This window comes from Prinia subflava, chromosome 1 (assembly GCF_021018805.1).
Source record: "Prinia subflava isolate CZ2003 ecotype Zambia chromosome 1, Cam_Psub_1.2, whole genome shotgun sequence".
In the NCBI taxonomy this organism is placed as follows: Eukaryota; Metazoa; Chordata; class Aves; order Passeriformes; family Cisticolidae; genus Prinia; species Prinia subflava.
The window spans coordinates 59,923,797-59,951,786 of record NC_086247.1 but is presented as its reverse complement, the minus strand read 5'-3'; the positions used below and the strand labels follow the sequence as shown (position 1 = coordinate 59,951,786).

General features: G+C 39.6%; 1 protein-coding gene across 11 annotated transcripts in view; it reads left to right on the top strand.

Moving 5' to 3' along the window:
- Positions 1–27,990, top strand: part of MBP (myelin basic protein) — a 112,022-nt gene that overhangs the window by 46,176 nt on the left and 37,856 nt on the right. For all 11 annotated transcript variants that reach the window (XM_063397715.1, XM_063397673.1, XM_063397693.1 and 8 more), the window contains exon 3: positions 9,204–9,294. In XM_063397715.1, coding sequence (XP_063253785.1) covers positions 9,204–9,294 — 91 coding nt within the window. The remainder of the gene's footprint in view (positions 1–9,203; positions 9,295–27,990) is intronic.

Below are 27,990 nucleotides of genomic sequence, written 5' to 3'. Positions count from 1 at the left end.
TGGAAAGGCAGAAGTATCTTTTTCCTAACTACTCTCCAGCCTCAAAAGAACCTTTCGTACAAGGAAGAAAGATCTGTTAATTTTCTTTTATCACATTTCAGAAACATTGATGAGTACTGTGGTTAGAATGTTCTTTGAACCTACAAATCTTGCAGGGAAATGTAATGTCTTTTAGCATCAGGCAACTTGTATGTGCAATTTTTCTTAGCTTTGGCCTAGAAATTTACTTCATGAGGCTAGAGACTGCCAAGTGACCTAAAGCACTTTCAGTGTGCTGAAAAATCTCCCTTCTACAATTAACTGCTTGATGTTAAATTAAATTCTGCTTTTAATTCTTGGCAAATAAAAGTAAATTTTGCTTTATAAATGCTGAAGATGTCTTGATAGTTTTTAGGGAGTTGAAGGGATGTAATTTTGAATGTTTTTGAATGCTTTTTACATAACCACCTTTGAGCTTTCTTTCCTCATGAGCTAGAGACTTGGAAGCAAAAATTAAATTCAAGAAGTTGAAAGTTCATGTTTGGTATGCCCTGGCAATTGTTTTAGAGTATGTTTCACACTCATGAAACTCAAAGGGGACTTGGATTTTTCTGTTGTATCTCTTGCCCATGGTGAGTAGAACACGAGAGAAAGTGTTCTGAAGTTGTTTACTGTTTTTGTCTTCTTTCTGTAACCTTAGAGAAAGCACTCAAAAGATATTTTTATTATTCAAGAAAACCGGTCTGCATCCGTGTTGAGGAAATGACCCAGACACATGTTCTGTATAATTATTTTGCACGCTGAAGGACTGGTTTGTGCACGTAATGGAATTAGGAATGAAATACCAGAAGTGAAATTCTGGCTTCCCTGCAGCCTGGTTTGCTGCTGGGGAACTGGGCAGAGCTCAGCTCTCCTGGTAGGTGCTGAGTTCCTGCTGTGCATATTTATTTGGCACTCTGTAGCTCTCTGTAGCCCCCACAGTCACATGTTCTACTTTGCTGCTGCAGGCGGGTGGAGTCAACAATTTATGTTGACAAGGGGAACCTCGTGTGTTTTCTCTTAACAACTTTAACACCAGCTGCAGAGTCTGGATATCGGCTGTGTTGGGTTTTTTGTCAAAAATGCCTGTCCTCTGTCAATTGGAGTACTGCAAAAGCCAGAACATATTCACGCCTAGGGGCTGAGAAAAGATGTTTTCCTGGTAATGCAACAGAAAGGTTCATCTCTAATGGTTGTTTACTGTTCTTAGGTTTGACACTTTTTCAGTGAATATTTCTGAGATGCTCTGTAACAGTTTTCATTTTATAATATATTTCACTCAAAATACCTTCAAAATAATGGAAGAAGGTAAAGGATTTAACTGATTTTTAATTTATTTTTTTTTTTACTTATCTGAGACACTCTGAGTATCTTCTTATTCCTGGGTTACTGCAGACATCCATCCTTGTGTTTGATGAACCAGATTTGGACACTGCTTCAGGCCTAATTTCTTACCTTTTATTTTTTTTAAACAACCATAAGCATCATGCAAATGCAGCAATGCAGCCTCACATAGCCATGGTTGGTGGGACTCTGCAAAAGGACTGGAGCCTTTCCTCTGTGTATTGTGACATCAGGGACCTTCTGCACTCAATCATGGTTTGGAACCATGCGGTCTCCCAGATGTGCTCCTTTGTGGCCAGCTGTTTCTAGATTGCCTGCAGGGAAGTGTTGTCAAGATTTCTCTCAATACTTCCGAGGGTCCAGCCAGCGGAGAAATGGCTTAATAAAATAGCGAGACGGCTTCTCAGGATATGCTTTGTAAAATAAAGGTTTTAATAACAGCAAAAATAACAAACATTACAAAATGAAAAGAGATAAGCTGAGCACAGTGTACCAAGCACAGTTACACTGACTGAGGCACTCCCAAAAAGCCTCGTGCACCCCTTGTGCTAGCTCTTTAATACTCGATGGTCTAGGTGGGCTTATTTGGCTCTTTGCCCAATGAGATGGACACTAGGCTTTGAGGTGCACTTCCAAAGCCCTATCACTGTGTCTGTGCTGGGACTGAGCCAATTGCAACGAGCAGGCTGTAGAAAATTCTAGTGTAACTTCCTTATATAGAAACACCTGCTCGGGTACAGAAACGCACAACTACAAAGTATAGAAGAGCTGTGGGTGCCTTTGCTTTCTTTGCTGCTTAGTGCTGTGTTGAAAGGCATTTTTTTTACCTGAGAAAAAAGCCCAAAATATTTGTAATCTTCTCTCCCTGGCTAGTGGATTGTTATTTTGCACTTTTTTTTAATGGCTTTGGTTTGTTCTTTTTCCACGTGTTAACTACCGGGCATCATTCTGTACCTAGCTGCTAGGTTTTGAATCTCTGTTGTGCTTTTACAAGAGATGGAGTAGTCAGATGCTTAGTGTCTTTTTCTGGTATATTGGAGATAGATATATATATATATGAATTCAGATTTTATCAAAATGTTAGAATATAAAGGTCTCATTAGCTGTGAAGAAAACAGGATTGCTGTTGTACGCTTTTGTTACAAACTTTCAGAAAGACCTCATGTGATGGCATGTGAAAATTACCAGTCTGCTGGGGTCAGACACTGACATTGTTCAATGGATTTATGAAGCTTTTAGGGAGGTACACAGAGGGTTGAGGCTGCAGCATCAACACTGTTTATGACTTAAACCACATCCTTTTCTTTAAAAACAGAGAGTGAAATATTTGCACTTGTTCATCATGTGGCTAAACTAAGTGCTTTAAAGGAAAGTAAATTTGCACTCAGTTTAGATGAGATAAAGACAGTGAGTGGGCTGTGAAGACATTAATATGGACAGCTGTCGCTTTTCAGACTATTCTGGAAATCAACTTGGACACCTTTTGTAAGAGAAATGTGCTCCTGTGCTTGGTGTCCAAAGTACCTCTTTTTGATTTTGTCCCTTGAGTGTTGTTACACTTCCTCTTTGATTGGTGAGGCCAAGAGCTGCACCCATCCATGTGCCAGCTGCTGTTTGCAGTGGAGCTGTAGAAAACCTGCTCGAAGCAGGTATCACCTGTTCTTCAGTAACATTAGTTCCAGGTCAGGTGCTCTAGAAGCTGTTGGACCCCACTGTGTTCCCAAGTGTGGGTGTAGGGCCTTGCAGTTGTCTTCACAGTTTCCTCTTAGGCTGCCACTGCGCTGCTTGTGTGGTGATGGTTGCTCTGCTCTGCAGGACCAGGGTGGCATTGGCAGAGGAAGAAACGAGGCATAGCCCTGCCAGTACTTGTCTGAATTTGATGTGATTCACATCCGGGTTTCCTGTGTATGGTTTCAGGGTTAATGTGCACAGAGTGAAAGACAGTTGCTTGAAATTGAAAATATTGACCCAGAGCATATTTTTGTGTCTTGTCTTTACTTGTTCTGCAAATTCCTTGCAGTTCTAGGAGGATTCCTGACCCTGGCAGTATCTTAGAGTACCTACAGAGTGAAAGGTTGCTCACAAAGCTTTTCCTCTCCCTCGGCCCCTATGCACAGGGCACCTGAGATAATTTTTTTTCAGTTCACAGTATTAATGCAAAACTCTTGAATTTTGCATGGGGTTGTCTGGCCTGGTTTTTGGTTAGTTTTGTTTCCCAAATGAACGTTGTCATTTTAACAGCTTGCTCCCAAGTGCCTTTTGCCTCTGTGAGTTATATGGACACAGTAATGTAGTCCCTCATTTTCTTCCTCTTGCATGCTTGAAATTCCATCCTCAGCATAGGGCAATAATGAATGGACTGCCAAAAGCTGACAAGTAGCACACTATAGGTCCATCAGTTGTCTTTATCTGTTACATTCTGAGCTGAAGAGACCTCAGTGATAAAATATGAGAACCCCGGTATGGTCAGGAACATTTAAAGATGAGATACTCTCTGCACTAACCCAGTCTGTAAGAACACAGAGCAGAGTGCTGATAACACCAAAGTCATGGGTTCAGTCCCAGTATGGGCCATTGGCTTGAGCTGGACTCAGTGGTCCTTGTTGGCTCCCTTTCAACTCAGAATATTCTGTGAAATCTGTGAAACTTCTCCACAAACAGAAGTGGTTTTAAAACACCTTTCATAAAAGAAGGGAAGCACATAGCAAAGTAGCGTGGAACCGTAATGTGGAATGAAGCAAATTTTTGAGTTGGAATTCAGTGTTACTTACTTCAATCCCTTGGTATTTAAAAGTCTCAAAATAGGCTGAATTAGTTTCTTCAAAGACCTGGATAATGTGTTTGAGGCATCTCAGACCTTTTTCGAAGTGCCTTGATTCTGCCTTGGAGTGCCTTGGGGGTTAGTGATGAAAATCCTTTTGTTTGCAACTTCTTTTGAAGGTCTCCTTCTGTGACAGCAGCAGTAGTACTGTGCTGCTGAAGCTGAGAGGAACAGAAAACTGTCCTTGGAAACTCTAGCCCTCTCTTTCTCCATCACCCTCTCATTTTTTTTTCTTTCTTATACCTTAATTAAGATTTTGACACATGCAAGGGAGTGTAAAAATAATTACGTACAGAATTTTGTAGAAACTATGAAATAGAGGATATTGTGATTCTTGCATTTTAGAAACTGCATGTAAAAATCTGTAGAAATGAAAATTAAACTGAGAAAACTAGATGTAATAGAAACCTGGAGATAGTGATTGTGATTGGCTTGATGTTTAAAGGAGTTATTTTATTTATCTGAAAACTAATGATAAAATTTTCATGCTTTCATTGGCTTGTGGGGGCTAAAGAGTGAACTGATGTAGGAGTTCCTGGAATGTTTTCAAGAACTTGGAGCTGTATAGATAGCATGAGCCCAGCTTCAGTCTGGCATAACTTTGTTCTGAATGATGGCTGTAGTCTTGCTAGAGGAGTACAAATCTGCCAGAATGACACTGTTAAAATTGACTGTTCACCCTCAGTGCACAAGGCCTGGTGCCCGCTAGTGTGTGTGTGAATTTGTGTGTCAATGGAAAGGCGTTTGGGAAATCTGAACATTTAAGAAGAATTAACGGTCGAGTTCAAGAGTATGTTTGAACATACTTGTTAATGCAGGTCCAGGAGATCTCTGCTCACCTGAAGAGGGCCAGCTGCCATTCCATGAATTCCTGCTGCTAATAAGAGTTGTCCACAGCATCTCATCTGTTTGACTATGTTAAATTCCTCTCAATGAACAGGAGCTAAAAATTCTGATACTGCTTGAGGTCTCTTGATATGAACTAACAAGGAATTTCTCCAGCTTTTATGAAAGCAACATTGTTAAAACTTAATATGGGGATGCAGAATACAAACATAACCAGAAAATTATGACTCTTAAGATTGGCTTACACTGTGCCCTGCTCATTGCAGCAGTATTTGGTATTTAGAGAAACATCCATGCATTTGACAGACTGATACTTGTCTCTCAATCCTATTACTGTCAAAATTTCAAAGGAGCTCACATTCATGTTTTAAAGAATTTTCTTACTGTTTCCCCGTGGAATGCTGTGGAAAATCAGTTATCTCTGAGAAAAGACAATGTATAGATTGTCCTGAAGGTATACTGTAGCCTGAACATCATACATACATTTTATGAATATTAAATGAAAGGTAGCCTTGCATGGTAGAGTTCAGGGAAATATCATTGCAGAAGTGGAAAATCAAGATATTTTTTAACCTGGCCTATACTATAGTAGCTGCAGAATACAGCTCACTGTAACTCAGGATTTCTCAATATTTCCCATGTAAGTGTAGATCATCTAAGTAGGCACTGATAGCAACAAAAATTAGCCTCTTCTTGCACTAATGGATATATATATATATACTAATATATATATATATATATATATATAACATTTTTGATATTACTGTTCATTTGTTGCAAATATTTTGATTGCTACTGGTTATTTGTATATTTACCTATCAAATTTTGAAATGTTGTGTAAAATAGACACTGTGGTGTGCACATGGTGGATAATGGGAAAACAGGTGAACTAAGTCATAAGGCACCAGGGGACAGCTACAGTGGAAAGTTGGGCCAAAAATATCTGATAAAACTGAGGCAGATTATAACGCAATTCTGATTTTATCAGGTCTGAATCAAGAGCAGCTGTATATGTACATACTCATATATACAGAGCTGCAGTGTATGTGCACATCTCAATTTGAAACTTCTTTATGAAATAATAGAAGTGGTTCTAGTCTGTCACCAGCTGCTATGATAGAGCAGCTGCTGGCTTGCTCCTTAGATATTTTATGGTATTTTGCAACATGACTAGTCAAGGAGATGCTTTTTTGGCAGAGACAGGTTTTTGTGGGTTTTAGGCCTATATAATATTTATTTCGTGCTAAAATCAGGTATTATCTACTCCTCTGGGAACTGATACTGTAAAATAAATCTATTTTCCCCATTCTGAAACTGTATTGAGTACTTGACCTGAAAGAGCTAGGTAGAATTATGTTTACTCGGTTATGTGCAAAGGGCCTTTATTTTATTACCAGCCTAAAGCACACTATAACTGTAAGTAAAGAATGTTTTCTGGAACAGCTCAGAAGAGATTTCACTTTTTCTCTTCATTGATTGCAAGGATGAAGACACTTAAAATCTTTTAGGACCCTAGAATAAAAAATCAAGCAACTGACCAAGTCCTGGCTTTTTTTCAGTACAGCTTGGTTTGGAGCATCTGGATCATTGATTGTCCTTTTACAGTCATGTGTCTCGTATTGGTTTTGGTAATACAAGTATTATGTATGCCAGCACTAATGTGTTGAGTAGATTCTTCTGTGCAAAAAATAAAGCAAAAGAAGTCTTTTGAAAGTTTGCATTTGTTTAAGAAGGCATGCCAAGCAGAATTATATCCAACTGTCATGTTTTGGGCTGATACATCACACAACTTTGCCATCAACATCTTGGAGCTGGCATCTGTCAACATCAACATTGTGCCTTATGTAGGGAGAAGACAGCACAGCTGCTGTGTAGTTCTTTCCAGTGATTTAAGGCAAAGCAAAATGTCCTAGGGTTCAGTCTTTCTAACTTCCCTGAGACTGCCAAAACCCTGTTTTAAAAGTAAGGGATGCAAACATCTCCTCGGTAAGAGCTTGGAGTGAGAACACATTTCACAGACACAGCTGAGTGTCTGCTGGAAAGTGTTTTGTTGCTGCTGCTCTTGATGCCTTGCAGCAGGTTACAGACTTTCAGCTGTTTCTCCCGAGGAACAAGAGCATAAAGAGCAGAAATCCCTCTCCTCCTCCACCACCAGCTTTACCATACACTAAATATGGTGAAATACAATTAAAGATGGAGCTAACAAGCATCATCTTTACCAAGCCTAGAGCAATAGCTCTGATCAGGAGTTCAGCTGTCCCCTTCATTTGGGAAAGGCCTGAACTTTTGATCATCTCAGTGTATTAATTTTGTCTCATCCACGATGACACAATTTTTAGTGTTTTCCTTTGCCTCTGGGATTGACTTACCCTGCTGTAGCAGATGTCCTCTCCTGCTTTTTTTCAGAGTTGACTGCTGTTCTCCATCTCCCTGTACAACAAAGATGCAGTTGATTTGCTGCTCACTACAGAGCAACTCAAATAGGATGGGGAACCCAAGCCCAGTGTGCAGCTTACAGAGTCAGAGGCCTCTAAATGCAGGTGATCCTGTCAGCCAGCACAGACCTTGGCCTATGTCCCTTGTCTGAGTGGACAGCATTGCAAACTGTGTGGCTGCACAACCGACAGATTGTATCTCTGGGAACAGGACTTGAGTTAATTGTGCTCATCATGAAGTTGTTTACCCAAAGCGAGCTGTTTCCCAGTATAGCCCCTACTGATTTCTGACTGGGTCCCTCCATCTTCCCAAGGGACACTAGTTAATCCAGACTGAAGTGGGCATCTGCTAAAACTGACTTCCCTCCTCAGCTCTGAGAGGGTTTTCTGATGGGTTTTCTGCATGGGACACACTCAGGTTGATGCCTTGAGGGATTGCAGAATCCTTTTCACTTCCTGCTTCAGGAAGGACCTGCACTGCTCCTCTGAGGCAGCTTCTCTGTCTCTGCTTTTCCCAATTCTTGTCAGGTGCTGTGTGATGCCATTAGGCTTGCTAGGTCTATTTTTCATTTCTTTCTGAAAATTCTTGCTGTCTTGCTTTAAAGTCTCTTGAGTTTATGTGCCTTAAGTTTGCACTCCTCTGTTCTATAGGGAGGTTAACAGACAATCTATCTAACAGACTTATCTTCTGACACCTTCCTTATTGTTATTAATAAGGGAAAAATAAGAGAAATTTGGAAGTGTGCTATGTTTCTGAGAGCAGAGATGGTAATTTTTCATGAACAGATTGTATAACAACTTATTCAAATATATGTCAGAATTTAAAAATTGTATTTCTCAAAACATCACACAAAGTCTTCCAAATGAGCATGTACTTGAGCAATATGTATCCTTTAAAAAGCATAGGCATATAGCATTTCTCTTTTATTCATTCCTCAACTTTTAGTCAACTCTTTCCAGTAATATTAAATATTGTATCAGTCATTTCATATCCATCATTCAACAGCTGACTGCTTAGGCAGTTTACTGTCTGCATTGCTGTAAGCTTGTGTATGTTTCTCTTGAGTACTGAAGTAAAACACTTTTAAAACATGACTCATTTTTTCTTTAGTAGCAATATAAATATTTTAAACTCAATGTTTCACAGCTTATGTTTTCCTCAGACTTTCCTAGCTAGGGAATGAAATGTTTTAACTTCTGGCAAGTTAAGCACTGAAGCTGTCGATTTATCTCTGGGCCCAGTCTAATACCAGGTAGCTAATTGGCAGACTTCTTTCAGAGCTGGAAAAGTCCTTGTGCTTTAAACAGTCAAGTACATGAATTGGTTAAAGACTTGAAGGTCTATCTCTCTTGCCTTTGCTGTATGAGGAGAAATAGTTGTGTTCTATCTTCTGATCTCTTGGTTCACTAAGTCAACATGCAATGTGTCAATTGAAATAAAATAAGTATGAGGAGAAAAGGTGGAACTTAAAATTCTGTTATGGTTTAAGATCTCTCTCTTGTTTAAATGTCTTTTCTAACTCTTCAACTTACATAGTCTAGTCAGATTAAACAGACTCCAAAAAAAAATCAGGGTTTTCTGAGAGTATTTTTCCTTAATATTTTGCAAAACTGCGTGTGTGTAGCAAAGATAACAAAACCAACTGTATTCATTAAGAATGTAATTAAGAAGTTTGAAGAGTGTTTCCATTTGAGAGCTGTAAAAGAAGGACTAATCTCAGTAAATGTTTGTTTTACAGAATGCTGAAACCAAGGTGGAGGAAGCAGCTAAGGAGAGTCCGAAAGCGGCCAGACTAACACAGCAGTCATCAGAGGATAATGAAGTATTTGGTGAGTTACTACGAAGGGTGGAAAATGTTATTTGGTGTGTTAGTACAAAGGGAATTCCCACAAAGATGTAGTGATCTACTTAATGTTGATGCACAGCATTTGTGTGCAGGCTGTACAGTCCCACAGAGACCTGGAGAGGTGGAGGAAAGGACCAGGACGAAAACAAAGAGATCAGCAGTCTAAAACAAATCATCTCTGAGGAGAAGACAGATTGAATCCGAGTGTTCAGCAAAATTAAAGATTTATGCAGTAAGGGAAAAGAAACTTTTCTCCATTCATAATGGAGAGGATAAGCAATGAATTCTTAAAACTGCAAAATAAAAGATGTGATCAAATGTCAGGAAGGGAAATACAGAAACAAATACTAAAGCATTGTGATACATCATCTGGAAAGTGTGCAGATTCATCATTGCAGGCCTTGAAAAACAGGTTAGACAAGTAACTGTCTAAACTGATGTAATCATCTTGTGCCAGAAGGATAGACTAGATGACCTTTGAAAATTCTTGGAGGCCTCGATTCTAAATGAGCTTCTCTTGGTATTTTTCTGTGAATCCCTTCCCTGCTCTCCATATAGGTCTTGTTGATATTTTTATTATTTGATCTCAAAATCACATTTGACCTTTACTTCTGTATTGAGTTTTGGAAAACAGACAGGAAATTATAGAATCATAGAAGACGCTGAGTTGGAAGGAACCCATCAGGATCATTGAGTCCAGCTCCCGGGCCTGCACAGAGCATCCCAAAAATCAAAGCATATGCATAAGATTAATGTGCAGACATCTCTTGAACTCTGTCAGGCTTGGTGCTGTGAGCACTTCCCTGCAGAGCCTGTTCTAATGCCTGACCACCCACTGGGTGAAGAACCTTTTCCTGATAAGAAAAACCTTATTATTACAACTTGAGGTTGATTTTATGCTAGTAGAACACCAATAAGGAAGCATTAGTTTAACATTAATGCAGGAGAGGTTAGGATCATGTGGATGTTACTAAGGCTGACTAGCTTGAAAACTTTTGGATGAGTGGAATGTTTTTGAATACAGTAAGGATTTCTTTTAAGGTACAAAAGGAATGGAGTATGAATAATTAATAATTAGTCTTTCTTATTATATATGGAAACCATTTGAACTGGTTTTATTTAAAATCATCTTTTCTCAGTGAGGTAATATATTGTGATTGCCACATGAACCTAAATTCCTGGTATGAATATTTCCAACTGATCATGTAGTGCCAGTGTCTGATGAATCCACAAGTGGACTTTAGAACTAGCTTGAAACTTTATCAAGTGAGTGCTGGGGCTATTACCTCATTTCCTTGCCATTTGCTCTGCCAATTATTTGCAGTAGATCCAGTATTACTGGTTATAAAGCCCTGTGGCACGGTGTAATGTGCATTTCAAACTGTGTGCTTTCTCAGTGCAGATCTCTTGTTTTCTTTCTGTGAGAAGGGAGGAGACAGCAAAGCAAGGAGATCTCTGCCTCTTTCTACCAGCAAAATTTCAGGCATTTAAACCTTCTGTATGTTTTGATCACTACTCCCATGTACCAGTGAGCTAACCCAGTAACCTGTGGTCCACGTGGGAACTGTGAGTTTAAAGATGGGAATTAAGCATGAAGTTCACTGTTGGAAGGTTTAAACTCACCATCCAGTGATCGATACCCTGCATCAACAAATTCTTTAATAATTGAAGTCAACATGCAGTGTTCTTATGTGGTCTTTAAAGCCTGTGATTTAACTGCTAAATATTTCCTTGTTCCAAAGCTGTGAACTGAGCTGGTTATGTAACATATGACACTGACCAGCCTTTGAGAACTCGACAAGACAAGGAGGAAAATTTCTTTCCAACTCCAAAACCAATCAGACTTCAGTATCTTATATCAACCCTCCTACCACTTTGCAAATGACAGTCTGGGTATTTTTTTTTTTTTATTAGGTCAAAATGGGGGTAAAAAAAGAGTATGGTGGAAATGGAGTCTGTAATCTTCTTTTACCCTGGTCAAGTGAGGTAATCAAAGTGGACCGAAGGTGCAAATGAAACCACTGTAGTAAGAATTAGGGAGAATATTTTGACAGATACAAGTTCCATGTTGTCTTGAGAATGCTGTATATGCCTTTCCCTGCAGTTCTGGACAATTTCTTAAAACACTCTTACATCTTGTAGGGATAAAGGATAAGCTTGAAGCAGTTTTCCCTAGGTGAGTTATTTGTTGTTCTGTGACTTAAATGATTGCAGACTCTGCTCAGTTATTCTCCCTCTGGCTTGATTTATTTCAAGCTATCCCTCACTTCTTTCTTCTTTCTTTTTCCCCGGTGATGCTAATTATACCGAGCATCAAGTATGCACCAGTAGTTGGTTAATTTATAGCTCCAGCTTTGACTAGAATCCCTCTTCTGAGGAATTTTTAATAGCCTCCAGTCTCTTTGAGCGGGTGCAGCTCAGCCTTCCCTTTTCACGGAGATCACTATCTTCTGTGAAGTATTTATTCCCCCCGGCTTTCTCTGGGCAATGCCACCCCCTAGAGAAAGGTGCAGCACCGGCAGCAGAGGAGCCCGGCTAGGCCTCTGAGCGCCCTTTGGGTTTTGGTTTGTTCGTGTTCCGGGAGCAGCCCTGTCCCCCGGCGCCGCTGTCGCTGTCCCTCGTCGCGAAGCCACCCGGTGGCAGCAGCTGCCAGCCCCTGGCAGCCACCAGGGCCAAGGCTGTCCAGCAAAGGAGACAGAAACCTCTCGATTTGTGCTTGTCTCCTCACTCTCCAGGGCTAGTGCTGGAGCAGACCAGGTGACAGTAATGACTTCTTGGGATAAGGGAACTTTCTCTCCTGTGGGCATTGTGGAATAGATGCAGTTGCTAAGGACTGTTCTACCTGATGAACTGTACCATTTGAATTTGGCAGGGTTTTTTTGAAAATACTTCCTTTCAGATTAAATGTGGTTTCTGCCGTCCCTATCTGCTGGGTCCTGTTTTGGAGGCAAACACGTCATCATTGATTGAAAATATCACGATGGCAAGGAGCAAAGTGTGGGGTTCTCTTTCAAATCTGCTTAGACCTGGTAGCATTCTTTGTAATTCAAACAAGGTTTGGTCCACTGCTGTAAAGGAACACATGTGAACACACGTAAATGTCTTAGTTTTCCTGTTGTTCTTCTCTGTATGGGTTACATTTGGGAATTACCATTCCAGAAGGCTTTTTTGCATTTCTCTTTAATATTTATTTTTAGACTTGGGTATAGATGAAATGAACTTGCCAAAAATGAAGCCACATTGTACCAGCTGTTTATGAAACAAACAAGTCAGGTGTGTCTTACATTTCAGAGAGCTAATTCCCAAAGGCAATGATCTTTTTATGCAGGAGGATGGAGTGGAGAAATGGAGCAGAAGGCTAAGGGTATTGGGAGAGAAAAGACATCACAGTGATGGCATTTGCAACTATGAAATTCTGAATTGACAAGAGTTAGTTTTGTTTGCCCTTTGAAAGGATTTTCTTGTGGCACCCAACAGAGTTCTGTTGTCTGATATATACTGAATATGCATCTGTGATGTGGAGCTAGAATGTCTTGCTCACTACAAACTTCTGTTGAACTTGCACGTAGTCAACATGGTCTCTGTTACAACCAGTATGTAGTTAGAAAAGGATTGTGAATTGCATCTCAGCCCACGGAAGAGAAGAACATTGCTGGCTATGGTTATGCATTTAAAGAAATGGGTCAGGAGGGGACTCTTACCTTACTTCCAGAGAATATTTTCAGGAGTTTATTTGATCCAATGCTAGTTTACAATGGTCAGGCAGGGGGGAAAACCGCCTGTCATTCTGACCACTGGAAGGATTGGACCTTCCTTTCTTTGGTGCAACCCCTATTACATTAACCTGGAAAATGACAAATGTAGATTTTTTAATTATACTTTATATTTTTCCCCATAGGGTTGAATTAGCATAAAATTACACTCAAGATCTTTTTGTAAGGGAAACTGTTGTATATTGTGTATTCCCCTTTCTGATGGCAATGAAAGTCAAAGTGTGTTAACTTTTCATGATAGAATATTTTGAGTTGGAAGGGACCTTTGAATGCCATCTAGTCCTAACCCCTGCCATGGGCAGGGACGCCTTCAACTAAATCAGGTTGCTCAGAACCCTGTCCAATGTCACCCTTGACTGTTTCTAGGGATGGGGCATCCACCACTTCTGTGGGTAACCTGCTCCAGTGTTTTACCACCCTCATGGTAAAAAACATCTTCCTTGGGACGACAGAGTAAGACTTTACCTTTTCAGTCTGGAAGGTTTCCTTTTTTATCTGGTAGATCAGGTCTAAAATTGCATCTGGATTTGGCCATTTTTCTTCTGGCTTAGAGCCTTCCAGGGATTCATGCTGTGTGCCTGGAGTTGTACTGTGAGGTGTTGGGGTTTTGTTGTTTGGGTTTGGTGGTGGGGTTTTGTGCTTTGGTTATTTGTTGTTGGTGGGGGTTTTTTGTTTAGTAGATTTTGGTTGTTGGTTTGTTTACTCTTTGGGTTTCTTTACTAAAAAGAAGTGAAATGAAAACTTTTTTTTCTGCCCTCGAAAAGGACAGATCTTATTGTAGAGCTTTTTCAGCACCATCTGCCATTCTGCTGTTTAGAACTGCAGTACTGGATATGTCCTGAGGTATCTTTTTGTGTGCAGAGCTCAGAGATACCGCAAGGAAATGTATATTCAGCACAATTCCATGGTGACCCTGACTCACCCCAATTCTTGCTTGCGCTGATGCCTGCTGCTGTGTCCTGCGCAGAATGTCCTGTGGGGAGTTGTGCAAACCCACTCAGGATGAAGAACTTCTCTCTCCATGAGACTTCCATCTGCAGTGGTTTCACAGATGCAGTCACACTCACTGTGGGTCTTCCTTAACATGGTCCCACTGCATCCAAACATAGGAATTTTTGGATGCCGTATATTGAATGCCAATTCGGGTTTTTTGGTTGTGGGTTTGTGTTTTGTTTGTTTGTTTTTCCTTAGATGAGGATTTATTAATATTATAAAGTTTGTCTTAGAAAATGAGAGAATTTGTATTCTGGTCTTATAGAACATACTTAAAAAATTGGGAATGTAAAGGATTGTATGTTACATCTGTATGGATGTCACTCTTCTCTTGTACAGGTTTTTGCTTTTTGATTCTTGCTTTAAAAAGGGAGGGGGCAGACTGTGAAGGGAGGAGCTGGAAGGCACAAGGCCTTTATCAGGAGGTGATGCAGTCCTGTCAGGAGCTGGCTAAAAGCTGAGGGTTATTGCAGTTCAGTGACCTTATTGGGAAGCTTCTTTCATTGTAAACACAATCAATTGTGGAACACAAGCTATGACTTTAATGCAAAATAATGGCAAGCTTACACGAAAAAAAAATCAATCTGGTGAGACAGCAAATGGTCCTAAAATAGGTGTTATTACCGTGGTGCAGTTATTTCCTCTTGCCTGAGAGGCAGAATTTAGTGTCCTGTCGGTTTTCGTTATAAGCTAAGTAATGATTCTGGTTTTCCAGCTATCCAAGTAGTTCTACTTTCCTTAACCTTCTTTCCTTTTCCTAGTTTCTTGCAAGACTTGGCCTGTCTGCTTTCATCCAGAGACCACTGGTTTATCAAAATTACAACAGCAACCCTGGATTAGCTTTCTGAGGTGGAAAGATTTATATGTTAATAAAAAATCCCGCTTGCTATTTTTTGTGCAAGTTGTTTGGTCTCAGAGGTACGGCTCCTAGCATTCTCTTTTGGGTGTGGTATTTTATGCCTACCTGCAGATCTTTTTTTTTAGGGAAAGGGCTGAATCTTGTGTATTTTACATATCATAAAGTGATTTTTGCAAACTATATGCAGTTTTTGCATATGGACAAGTGAAGCTGAATACTGGAGAAGTGCTGTGGTGGAAAGAGACCTGTAGGAGTCCAGAGGCAGCAGCTGGCCAGCTGGTGGGGTTTTTTGTTATTTTAAAGTTTGAAGACTTTTATAAAGTATATTTGCAACTTCTGTATTAATTCTGTGTTTGGTTTGGTTATGGTTCATTTTCATGTTTTTTCTTTACTTAAAAGTAGCATTCAAACATTATTTATTTCCTGGCAGCAATCTGATGGTTTAAACAGTAGTGGTAGCTCTTAGACATCTGATTAGTTAATATGCCATTAATTAATTAATTAATGTAGTGTTTTACAGTAGCATCATCTAAATCTTTAAGATTACTTTTGGCATGCCATTGATGTTCGCTGCAAAATTAGCCCACAAGCACTTCAGGGCATTTTAACAACTCTGATTTGGTATGATTTTTCTTTTTTTTCTTGTGTGTACCATATGCAAGCAACATACATAATAGAGGTCTGGGTTTTTCTAATATCATAGGGACTGGATTTGTTACTTGGGTTGTTAGGATAGGCATGGAGTTGAGACAGTGATGCCTGCTGTATTTTTAGCAGTGGTGGGCTGTGCTTGCTATAATTAATCAGCACATAAACAATAAATGACTTATTCGTTATTTTAATGCTTGCAGTGTGCAGGAGCTAGTGATTTTTTCACCCTTGTTTATTCAATAAGAGTGATTCTGTATGCAAGATAGGGGGAAGCACAATAGGCATTTACCATCCTATTGTTATCCAGAACAAGCATTGTATCTGAATGTAAAAGCCAAATGGCCAAGGGTGGTCTAATGTCACATGTGGCTGGGTGATGATACAAGGCTTTTGGCTAATTAGCCAGCCATGAAGCAAATTCCTCCTTTCCCAGGGTATTTTGTCATCTTTGTCCTGTTAGCAGGCTGCAGCCCAAGTGAGTATTCTGTGTGCACAGAAGTCCTTAGTGTTCTCTGTCCCTGAATTCTTATGTACCATGCTGCTGGGTTAAGGCAGGATCTTATCTGTAAATGAATTAAAAGTACTTCTGAAAGATCCTTATTTTGGGGAAAGGAGTTGAAATGTTGCTGTTGTCCCATTTCCAATTTTGTTGAGGCTGAATAACCACTCAGTTCTGGTCTGAGTGAAAGAAGAAGCAGAACACTTCTCTGTGGGCCAACCACTCTTCTGTCGGGTTAGCTGAAACAGATGTTGTCATTAAACTTGAATTACAGCATGGCTCACTTTTTGATGCCATGGCTAGAGGAGAACTAGAAGTCGTTTTTGTACCATATGTTAGGAGAATATGAGAACAGCAGCTAAGATTGGTAATACTATTGGGTCTTAGGAAAAAAAAATAATGTGAAAGCCATCAACTTGGGCTTCCTGCATAATGCAAACTATGGAAATTCAGTATGTAATTTCTAGATAAAATAGCTGATTTGAGCCAGAATAATGTCCTGTTGCAGAAATTGTATTAAAACAGTGGATTCTCCTCAGACTTTAAGCAGTCAGTTATCCTGGTTAGAAACACTTTGCTGATGGTCAGGACCCCTCTGGTTGTGTGTCTGGCCTCCATTAGGCTGCCCATAGCACACATCATGAAAGACATACCCAAATACAGATTTTTTCTTGTCTGAATGCAGAAGACAAAAACCAAGGGGAAAAAGGGTAAACATCCTGCCTTCATAAATACAGTATGTCAGTGCTAAGCTGATGCTTCCCATCCAGTGTGCTGTTGAGTGGGCAAAATTCCAATTCCTCCCAGGATCTGGTGGGCCTAAGAAATTCTGGGTTGGTTTTCTTAATGATACTTCCCACTCACACCCCACTTTAAATCATGTTCACTCATGGTACTGTAATTAGCTCTATTGACTTTCCCAAAACCATAAATATAATGAATTGAGCTTGAAAAATCAAAAATCCATTGACTTGTCCTTCCAACATTAAAGGGTTGGGCTGAAGTGTGGAAAAACCTGTGGATTTTCTTATGTTCAGGTTGACGCCCAAAGAGTATGGAAGGGCAGGGAGAGAGCCACTGTAGCTGCATCCTCTTGTCCAGCAGCAGTTCTGCAAAAATATCAGCTTGGGTGTGTGATCGGTGTAGCTCTGGAAGGAGAGCCAAGCAGCAAAAAGCCCACTGTGAAAGGATTATGAAAGTAGAAAACGACAGCAATTGTAAACGTCCCATGCAAGCTGTTTTGGTGGTGATCCTGACAAACTTTTTATTCCTGTGCTGAGTAAATCTACATAGTGGTTCACCCTCTTGTATGGCATTTGCAATTGTTTCCACAAGAATGAAAATGAACCTGGTGGTGGTGGAGAGTGAAAGCAAGAAGGAATACAGAGCATTTGAATGAGTGAATGAAAATTTGCGGGACTTGGCATCTGTCAGCTTCCCCTTGGCACTCCCATCGCTGTGCCCTGGAGCTCTGTGAAACTCCAGGGCTCCAGTACTGTGTCAGGCAGGAAATCCAATGCACACTTGAAGCTGTGGCTTTCTGTTACGCATTTGTTCGAGAAGGCTGCCTGTGGTTTGGCTTAACTCCTTCAAATATGCAGCTCGGCAGCACTTGTGCAATAGCTCAGTTTTAGGGGTGGGACAGTGGCCCTTTAAGTGCTGACAAGGAGGAACAGAGCAGAAATTCACATCTGAGATAATCCATTTTTGATGAGGAAAATAGAAGTGAAAAGGACTAGTATTTACTGGTGTGCACACACTGGTACTTGTACAGAAACATCCTGGTGGCGACAAGACTGCAGTCGCTCACAAGCCTTGCAAGGAGCAGAGAACAGCCATGATAATGCTGCTCTTTATTTCCAGTGCTGTTCAGAGCAGGCTCCCTCTCTAGAGCCTTCCCTATGCTTCCCTTCCCTGTTGCCAATGAAAAGGTTGGCCTTCTCTAGTCCTTTTAACAGTCCTACTTCATTAGAAGGAACCATTTTTATACTGGATACAAATATTTCCATCAAAACGGCAACTTTGAATTAGTTTGAGTAATTTCTAGTAGCTGTCATTATTTTGGATTTTTTTTCCTTTTTGGTGGTTCTTACTGTAGCATCTTAAAATTTCTGCTGTGCATCATATTAATCTGCTGCAGGAAGACTGCAGTAAAAATCAGCATTCTAAAGACTAAGCTCAGTTGTTTAAATGCATGCATGGACTGTAGAAAAATTCTAAAGATGTTTATCTCAAATTACTTCAGTAAAACAGTCTACAGATAAATTCACAGTTCTCATTTCTGTTCTGAAATATCTGTAATAGGATTTTCTTTTAACCTTTGCTTGTGGAAAAGTGATTGAATAGGCTCTTCAAACAAAAGTGATGATAGGTTTTGGACACTCAACTAAGCCACCACGTTACAATAAATAGACTTCATTTCAATGGACTCAGTGGAGACAAAATGAAAATATTGATGCTTCTAAAATAAATACTTGACATTTGACAAATGATTCCTTCTTTGAAATAAGCCTGCTTCCCTGAATGTTTATCAGGATGTGGTGACTCTGTTTACCCTGATGGGACCTCCTGCTTCTTCAGCACAGCAGCTCTGCTGATTTTACCAGAGCCATGCAGTGGTTATGCCTGAGTTCCCACCACAGTTATGGTTATGGCCAAGTTTCTACCGAGGAAGATGCTGATCTGTGGTAGCTGAAGTCACCAGCTCAGCCAGCAGGATTGAGGTGTTGTCTTTCACATCAGGCATTGAGTGTACCACTGGAGCAGCTCCAGGCAGGCAGGTATTGCCATTTTCTGGTCTACCAATGTTTTGCAGCCCAAAGTCAAACAGGATTAGTAGATAATTTTATTCTGAAACAGGTGGGCCAAGTTTTAATTGCAGTTTTGACATTTATTGCCATAAGTGAACTGAATTTTTTAAAATTTAGGCCTTTTTGGTCAGGATTAGGTATAGACATGATAAAATTTTTGCCACCTTTTTCTTCAGCTATTCATCAGGTCTAAAATGTTAAAGTGTCATTTTTTTAACATAATGCTATGGCAGGAGCAGACAGTAGTGTTATCCTGTTCCCTTTTACTTACTTTCAGGCTATCCTTTGTTTTGTGTATCATGTTCAATCTTGTGTATAAACTGGCCATCCTTAAAGTGACCACAAGACCCTCTTGTTTGGTCTCTAGATTTTATTGCTGTAGTATCACATTCCTTCTGCATTTGTCAACATAGGAGATGTATTACAAACTAGGCAATAGATGTGTGAATTCCAATTATACAACAAACCTGAGCGACCTAGTCAGCATTAAATACAAATTCTGAAAATGTATTTATTTTGATTTGTTTGCAAAAATTTCTTGAAATACTTTTACTGCTGTATTTCAGAATATATAATTCTGATATGAAGATCTGAAAGCAGATTTGTTTCAAGATTTGTGCTTGAAATAAAACCCAAAATCACAAACTGTTAAGACCCCTGAAAAAGGAGATCTTCCCTCTTCCTTTTCCATCCTTGCTTTGAGGGATCAGTGGCTGGCCAACATCATCATGAGCTGCACAGCCCACAGAGGGAGAATAATAAGTGAGAATTAATAGAGGAACTTCACTAGAGTTCAACAGAATTAGGGACATGCTTTAACACTTTGCAATACTGTCCAGATTTTGACTGAGGTATTTTAGTGGATCTGGACTTACTGTGAGAATCAGAAGATTGGGCAAAATAACTGCTTGTCACACCTCTGTGATAAATTCCCCCAGGCTCCAGCAGAGAGATGTGACTTCTGCTTCCATTGCCAGCAACAGTAAATTTGGCATCTGTTTTAAAATCAGTGCTCACCTGATTGTAGTAATTTATATTTAGTGGCCTGTTTTCAGGATATGGGTTGGACTGATCAGTGAGATTAAATAGAGGAATTTTCGGAAAGTGAGAAGCCTGGGAATTAAGACTTCTGAATGCATTCATACTTCTTTTTCCTTTTCAGCTGCTCTCATTATTTTCATGGTGCACAGGGTTTTTTTTTCCCCTCTGTTACTAAAGTACCATAATTCAAGTGCAGACTCACTCCCAGCATTATTTCAGTCACTATTTATCCTTCAGGAGCACCCAGTCGAGGACTGGACCTCACTGAGCCTGTTGATCTATAAACATTAGACCATAACGAGGTTGCTCTGCACCTGCTACTGCTGGTTCCCATTTCTGGGAGCAGGTATTTCCCTGCCAGTCAGATGGCTTTTGCACCAAGCACTATTTTAACTGTAAGACACGAACCAAATTGCTCTGGATTTTGCAGACTAACTGCAGTTTCAGGATAAAACCTGTTCTGTTTGGGTAAACTCAGCAGCAGAATCTCAACAGCGCAATTATTCTCTGTGGATGTGCACTTCATCAGCAGCCTCCCCAAATGCTGTTGCTGCTCTTGACCAGGGCTACAGCTGCAATGTCACACCTGTGGCAATACAGCTCTGCTAGTGGCTGCTCCCTGAGGGCAAGCAATTAAATTATTCCTCTCTTCAGCCCAACAATCTCTTTATATTGACTTCTAATTTGTTGTTCAATTTTGAATAATTATGAAGAGGGAAAAATGTCCTTCTAGTTTCCAAGTTACGCGCTTGCCACCCACGGGTTATTTTTGTTTAATGTACGTGCTGATTAAAAATGTGTCCTGCGGTGAAAATATGAGGCTTTTCTACTGTATTTCCTTAGTTTTCATGTAAAAAGACTTTTTTTAGCTCTACCTAAAGGTACCTATTAGAGGATTTCTGAACTGAAATGTTCTTACAAATTAATTTCAACATTCCATCAAAAAAGAGATTAGGAAAAAGCTGTGGAGCTGGCCCCTTGAGAAAACAGAAGTGAATGTCTTGAAGTGAGTGTGTTATTTAAAATCAAACACTGCGTTGGCTAGCCATTGTGACACCTGACCATTACTGACATGTTCAAATACCTGGCTTTTCTAGTCAACTCCCTGTGTATTTTTGCACTATTATAATCATATTCCTTATCAGAAATGAATTGTGGGAAAAATCAGAATATAAGATAGCTTGACATAAGGAGCTATTTAGAATTTAGAGCTTTTTCTCCTCCATCTCTATTAGTCTACTTGTGTTGGCATAAAGACAGGTATTTTTTAAAAGCAAGATACATAGTTCAAATATCCTGATCTAAATAAAAATATAACCCCTCTAATTTAGCTGATTTGTTTTGATTGAGGAAGTATATAAGTACTTGATACTTCTGCTATTTTTATTTAGTTGTTTTATTTGCTATTTTAATTAGAGAATGAAAAGGGATCTGGAGGTTCTCAGAATATTGGAAAGTTGTCACTGTGCAAATAGTGACATTTTCATCTCAGTGAAACATCCTAACATTTCTTCTTTGTAAAATTGCTAATGAGGTCAATTTTCTTTCTGAAAATTGCAGTTAATTTGCATTAAGTGTAGGGTTTTATAACATTTCAAATCTCCTTAAAATGTTGTGGTTGTAATAGTGCATGTATTTTAAGGACATTATACACAATAATAAGGAACCATGCTAGTAAGCTGTGTCTTCCACAGGGAGGAAGATAAAATTACAACTTGGATTAAGGGGAGGAGTTTGATAAGGCATATTTATGTAGTTTCATGCTCTGTACATTTATCTGTTTAATACCTAGGCTGGTTTGTGTGTTCATCCAGAGAACAGTGATGTGCACACAGTGGAGATGCATAAGCAATTTCCTTGTCTCTCTGAAGTGGAAGTTGGAAAGTGTATAATTTTCTGAAGATTTCAGCACATAGTACCAATTGGAGTTCTTGCCTGTATGCTGCTTGTGCTAAAGTGGTGTGAACCAGAGGTGGTTTATTTTGTTGTTTGGGGGTTTTTTTAATTAACATATCTGTGGGTAAGAGGCTGAGCATCTCATTTTTGAGATTACTTAAATAACTTAATTTAAACAACTTAATGTTTTTAACAAAACAGTTCAAGAATCATTAAAGTGCATCACGAGGATGTAACAGGAGTGAAATATTATAAACAAAATTTAAGAGGTAAGAAATAAATCTTGTATGGGAAATTGCAGAACAGGGCAGAATGGAATAACCTTATTCTTTCCTAATTACATTATCTTTGTGTGCAGTTTCTTGGCCTAGTGTTTAGGTTTTGAGTGTGGGGATTTTCCTTGTGTTTTGGAGTGTAGTTTCTTGGGAAATTTGTTTGGGGATTTTGGTGGGGGGGGGTTGATTTATTTTTAGTGGGTTTTTTTTGTTTGTTTGTTTTGGGGTTTTTTTTTGGGTTTTTGTGTGTGTGTGTGGGGGGGGTTTGTGTTTGTTTTTTTGTGTGTGTGTGTGTGTGTTTTTGGGGGGATGGGTGGGGTTTTTTTTTGGTGGGTTTTTTTTTAGGTTGTGGGGTTTATTTCCCTCCTGTGTTAGTATCTACTTGTGCTAAGAACATTGGATCGAATGCACTTCTAGGTTTCTGCCTAAGGCTTTGGGTAGAGACAGATGAATCCAGGATTAGAAGCACATCTGTATCTGTTTTGTCATCCTTAAAACTGCTTCACCATTCGGCATGCAGGGTCTCAGGCCTGGAATTTGTAACTAAAGGATTTCTTGTATCCTAGCACCTTTTAAATTAGCCCCGTGGTCGGTGAGTTCATCTGGAAAGGCAGAAGAGAGGTTCCAGGTCTGTGAAAATACTTAACTTAAAACGTCCTGCCAGCAGTTCTACCTCGGCCTTTATATGTGATAGCCAACATATCTCAGATGACCTCAGCTCTCAGGGGAACATCAGAATAGAGGCATTCTCTCTGCATGCATGAGTGGTTGGAATAACACTGTGCTTAGTGATCAAATGAACAATCCCTTTGAGCTTTCGAGATAGTACCCCCTCTCACAGGGCGTCGGAAAGCATTTCTTTAACAATTATGCAACAACAAAGCACAATAGGGTCACTGGTTGCCATGATTTCTTTCTGAGGAGGAAAGTCAGAGTTTATGTTACCTTGTTGTTACTATCTCAAACTAAACCGGTTTGGCAGTCGAGAAGTGCAGCCTGGTGTGTTACCAGATCCCTGGATTTAGTGCAATAGGGTGCTACAGAAATAAATATTTGAGATTTTTTGTGGTTTAACCTGCCTGGTGCTTTTTTTTTTTTTTTTTTTAATACCTTCCCCCCCCCCCCCCCCCCCCCCCACCTCCTCTTCAATATCTTGTCTGGTGCTCCTGCTTTTCCTTAAAGAAATTTAAAGATCCCCCTGCTGTAAATAGAACCTGTACCACAGACTGGTTTTATGCTCCAGGTCATTTCTCCAGCCCAGTAGTCCTCCTTTTTCCTGTGACTGTTTCCTTGTCTGTGACTACATATTTTGCTGCTGTTGTCTGCTTTTGCTTACCACCAGCCCTTTTTCCCTGTGTTTTTCTCACCACATTTTCCTCCCACCTGCTGATCCATTTCTTTCTGCCAGACCTTCTTCAGCTACATTTCATCCTTCCTTGCTGGTTGCTTCTTTTTCTTCCTTATCCTATTCTCCTCTTTGTGGTCTTCATTTACTGCCAGGGGTCACTAATTCAGCTGCTTTCTAGCATCTTCCCTACCAACAAACACACAAAGTTCTCCTTCTGGTGAGCTTCTTGATGATTAACCTGGTTGTTTCCACAAACTTTCTAAACAATATTAGCCAATCTATTTATTTTCTTGCATCCCTGATCATCATCAGAAGAAAAAAGGGCGGGAAAAAAGGTCCATGTACTGAGGGTCAATTTTAAGTAATTCAGATGTTTCCCCTTTTGATTTTTAAATGTTGAATGTGGGACACTGCAAGCCACATACCAGTTACTATTCCAGCCTTGCACAAATGAATATTGATGAGATGACCTGGGATAATAGCATTGCTTGGGGTTGTTGAGGCCATTCTGCTATAATAACAAATTTTAGGCAAGACTGAGACATATTCTGCACGAGGATATTCTTTAATGCCTTTGAATTTGAAAAATAGTAACAAAGTTGAGGTTTTCTTATGTTGTGCATGTGTGTGCAAACAAGTATTTTTATAACACAGGTGTTGCACAGTTAGCAGTAGAATAAATAAAAATACATTTTCTGGCATGTTCCTATTACCTAACTTTTTCAGTCTAGATGAAGAAGAATAAAAGTTGAAGGTTATAAATTGCATTAGTATAAAATTAAGATCTGGTGTTTACATCTTTTGCTGGTGCAGTGCCCATGCCTTATTAAAATCTCAAGGGAAAAAAATATGCTCTTTAGCAAAATTGCTGGTTCTCAGCTACTGAAATGGGCTTCAATGTAATATTTATATATATTTATATTTATGTTTATGTTTATTCTCATAATAGAGTTTTACTGGTTTGTTGTTAGGTTTCTTTTTCCTCTTTTCTCCCTGCTAATTAGTTTAGTGCTGCCAGCATAAGAAACATATTTTTACTTTTGTATTTGTGCTATTTATCTATAACTTCATGTTTGTCTGCACTTTTTAGGAAAGGGAATGAATTTCAGTGTTAGCCCTAGATCTCAGATATGACCAATTACTGTGTGTAGAATCTCACTAGCTCTTCCTACTGCTTTCAGCCTATCCCAGTAGAATAGGCTGTGATGGTTGGCATTGAGCTGCTTATGATCAGGAAGCACACACAGTTTGTTAGATTTTGCATTGTTGGAGGGCCAGAGGCTTTAAATGGGAACCTGTAAATTCGACACATGATTTGATATTCCCGTTGAGTAAAAGACACACACATTTCTCTCTTCTCACTGCTATTTTCTCCTGGTGGAGCAGAAAACAGATGATAATGAGTCCAAAAACAAGTGGTTATTTAGATGGCAACAAATTACTGCGTAACTGTGTCCCAAGGAAGAATGGGAAGGTGGGGAAGCTGTGCTGGTTTGATTTTATCTTGCAGAGGGTATTTAGTACATCCAGTTTCCTCAGGGTCTCTCCACTGAGATTTTGTTTATGGAGACAAGTATTTTGAATGTCTAAATCTACTGCTGAACTTCTTGCCTTTCTCTTAATTGTTTTAAGTACTGTGGATTAGTATCCTGCTTCAGATTTTAAAAAAACACCTACCAGAAGAAAAGCCAGATGAATGTGCACGATGTATTGACAGCATGTTACCCTCTCTGTTAAGAGGACGAAACTGGTAGAAAACAAAAAGCGACATGAAATTCTTCAGCAGGCAATTTGCATGTTGTGGGTGGAATTTCTGAAATACCTGAAGGGAATTTTAAATACTCTGGGAAAATTATCAAAAAAGATCGTAACCTGAGTGTGTTGTAAGTAATGAGGAATGTTAAGCACAGTGGTGAGCTCTGCAGAATATCCTTCAGCATTTTCACATTCACAGCTCAGTCTCAAAGGAATAATTGTAATTGGAAGGCAAGAACCAGAAAAATCTGGTCCATGCAAGCCTTAGTAATGAACACTGTCAATACCATGTTCCGAGAGCTCTGAGATGTAAAACAACTGTTGGCATTTGGAAGTTTGGACAGGGTTTGGGGGCTTTTTTGGAAGAATTGAAGGTCAAAATACCTGATGCCAGACTGCATATGAGCTTTAACCTGTCAGGTGAAACACTAAACCTTTCCAGTTTGGCTGGCAGTAGTGCCCCTAGCTGTGTGTGTTTTCTAAGAACATACTGGGGGCAGCCAAGCAAGATGGGTAAATGGACACATATTCTTAAACAGCAGGCATCTGTAACATCCAGTTCCGTTTGGCTAAGAACAAATTTGACTTTTGCTTCTACCTTTTTATTTGTTTTGAGCTTGTTGTTATCTGTTTGGATTGGTTTGTTAGCTTTGAAGTAAACAGTCCAAAAGCAGAATTTTTATTGCCACCTTTTCTCTCCACCCTATTTCAAACAAAGCCTAATTCCAAGGTAGAGTGGCTTGTTTGCTGTTGGTTTCCATTAAACTTTACTGCCAAAACAACCTGGTCATAGCAGTGACAGGGCTGAATTTGTCTTCCTAGTAACTTTTCAATGTTTGCCCTAAAAAGCAATTTGATGCAAAAGCTTTCTTCAAAAAGGGAAGCATTCTAGGGCAGTAACTGCACAATAAGAACACTTCACTTTTGGAGACCTTTCATTTTAAATTGCTCTGGGTGAACACATTCCACTGTATGCTGAAAGAGGAGACATTAACAATTGATTTGTTACATCTTCCTGGGGCAGCAAGACAAGGGAAGCAAGAGAAGTGTGCAGTGTGGAGAGTACACTTCTGCTGGTAGGGGAACAGGATGTTTCCTTCTTCTGCACCTGGATCTTGATCTGAAGGTCATGGCATGTGTCTCTCACTGGCCATGGTCATGGGTTGAAAGCTTTTATTATTTGGCTTGTTGGTCTGTTTTGCACACATACATTGCAAGAGTGTTCACATACTAAATGGGATTGACAATTTGGCTGATTAAGCACATAACTGATCTTGGAATCTAAAGATTTATTTCTTTACTTTTGAATTCTTTCTCAGTGAGTGATTTATTTTTATACGTGCATCTTTTAAAACAAACATTTGTCTCTCCTTTCTTTTAAAATTGAGGAATAACAAGATACAAAGAAGCCCTCTAAATTGCAGGACCCCAGCAACATTTTCCATCTCTCCTAGGGCTAGGTCCTGTTTTTTTCCTGTATTCATGTGCTTACTTAGTCCCTTTACTTTCCCCTTCCACACCTTTGTATCTATGTTCCCATGTTGAAAAAAAAAAAACCAAAAACCAAAAAAACACCTTAATGAGCAGGCTGGGTGACTGAGGATGTCAGGACTCACATCCTGACACAGCATGGGCACAGTTATACCACTAGAATGCATCTGGTATGCACAAACAAAAGAGCCATTTGGAGTACGGTGCAGGCTGCCTCTTAGTTCCTCGGAGATTTTGTGTTGCATAAATTTTCAGTTTGTGTCAGATACATGCAGGAAGGACTCAGGAATGCTTTGACAATACACTGGATGTTTCCGAGGGATTGATCAGCTTAGTTCTGAATCATGATACTGTGTAATTCCTGGAAGGGGGATGAAGCACATAGTCCCAATACGTACGCTTAGTCACAGGTAAAAGAGTTCCACTCAGCCCTTGTAAAAATACTTTTTAGCTATTGTGTAGGGCAAACAGTGTTTCAGTAGAGGAGGAAAAGACATTGCTTCTCTGGTATCACTGGCATCTCTCCAGTCAGCATTCAAGTGCCATGGAATTCATTAAATGTTATGTTTTTCATAAGCAGATCCTTGTTTGATCTATTTTATGTTGCAAAACATGAAAAGACAGTCTCTGAATAAATTTCTTTTCATAGAATCACTGACCCTGTTAAATGTATTTCATTTTCATGTCCATTCCTTTTCTGGCTACCATTTAAAGCATATTTGATCTACTTAGCAAGTCCTTCTGCAGGCCTAATGCTGCTGGTACCTCTAAGTTATTAATGCTCACGTTTGTGTAGATGTTGCTGGAGAAACTGTGTATGGCCCCATGAGAAACCTCACTGTCAGAAGGTAATCTGGTGCACTCCCCAGGGATGTGGTGCCTCTGTGTTCCAGTACATTCACCCTTGCCTTTTGCTGGCATTTATTCACTTGTTTAGGGGTTATATTTATTAAGGGAATTGCCTTTGCTCTGTCACTGGGTAAGCCAGCTTTTGCTAATTACATCAGATTTGTATTCCTGTATATGCAGGATAGTGCAAACAAAAGGATTCTGCTTACAGAAAAGTTAGTAGTTTGTTCCATTAAGTAAGTCTCAGTTGTCTGTGAATCCATGCAGACTTAGAGCTATACAGATGCTGTTTTTTTGGATAATCTTGGACATACATCTTTGATATACAGCTTGTACATCCACCCAATTATGCAAAAGTTCCTGTGAACTGGCTTGGGTGTCCTGCCACTCACACAAGTGCAAGTGGCTCCTACTGACTTGAATACAAATCAAAATAATC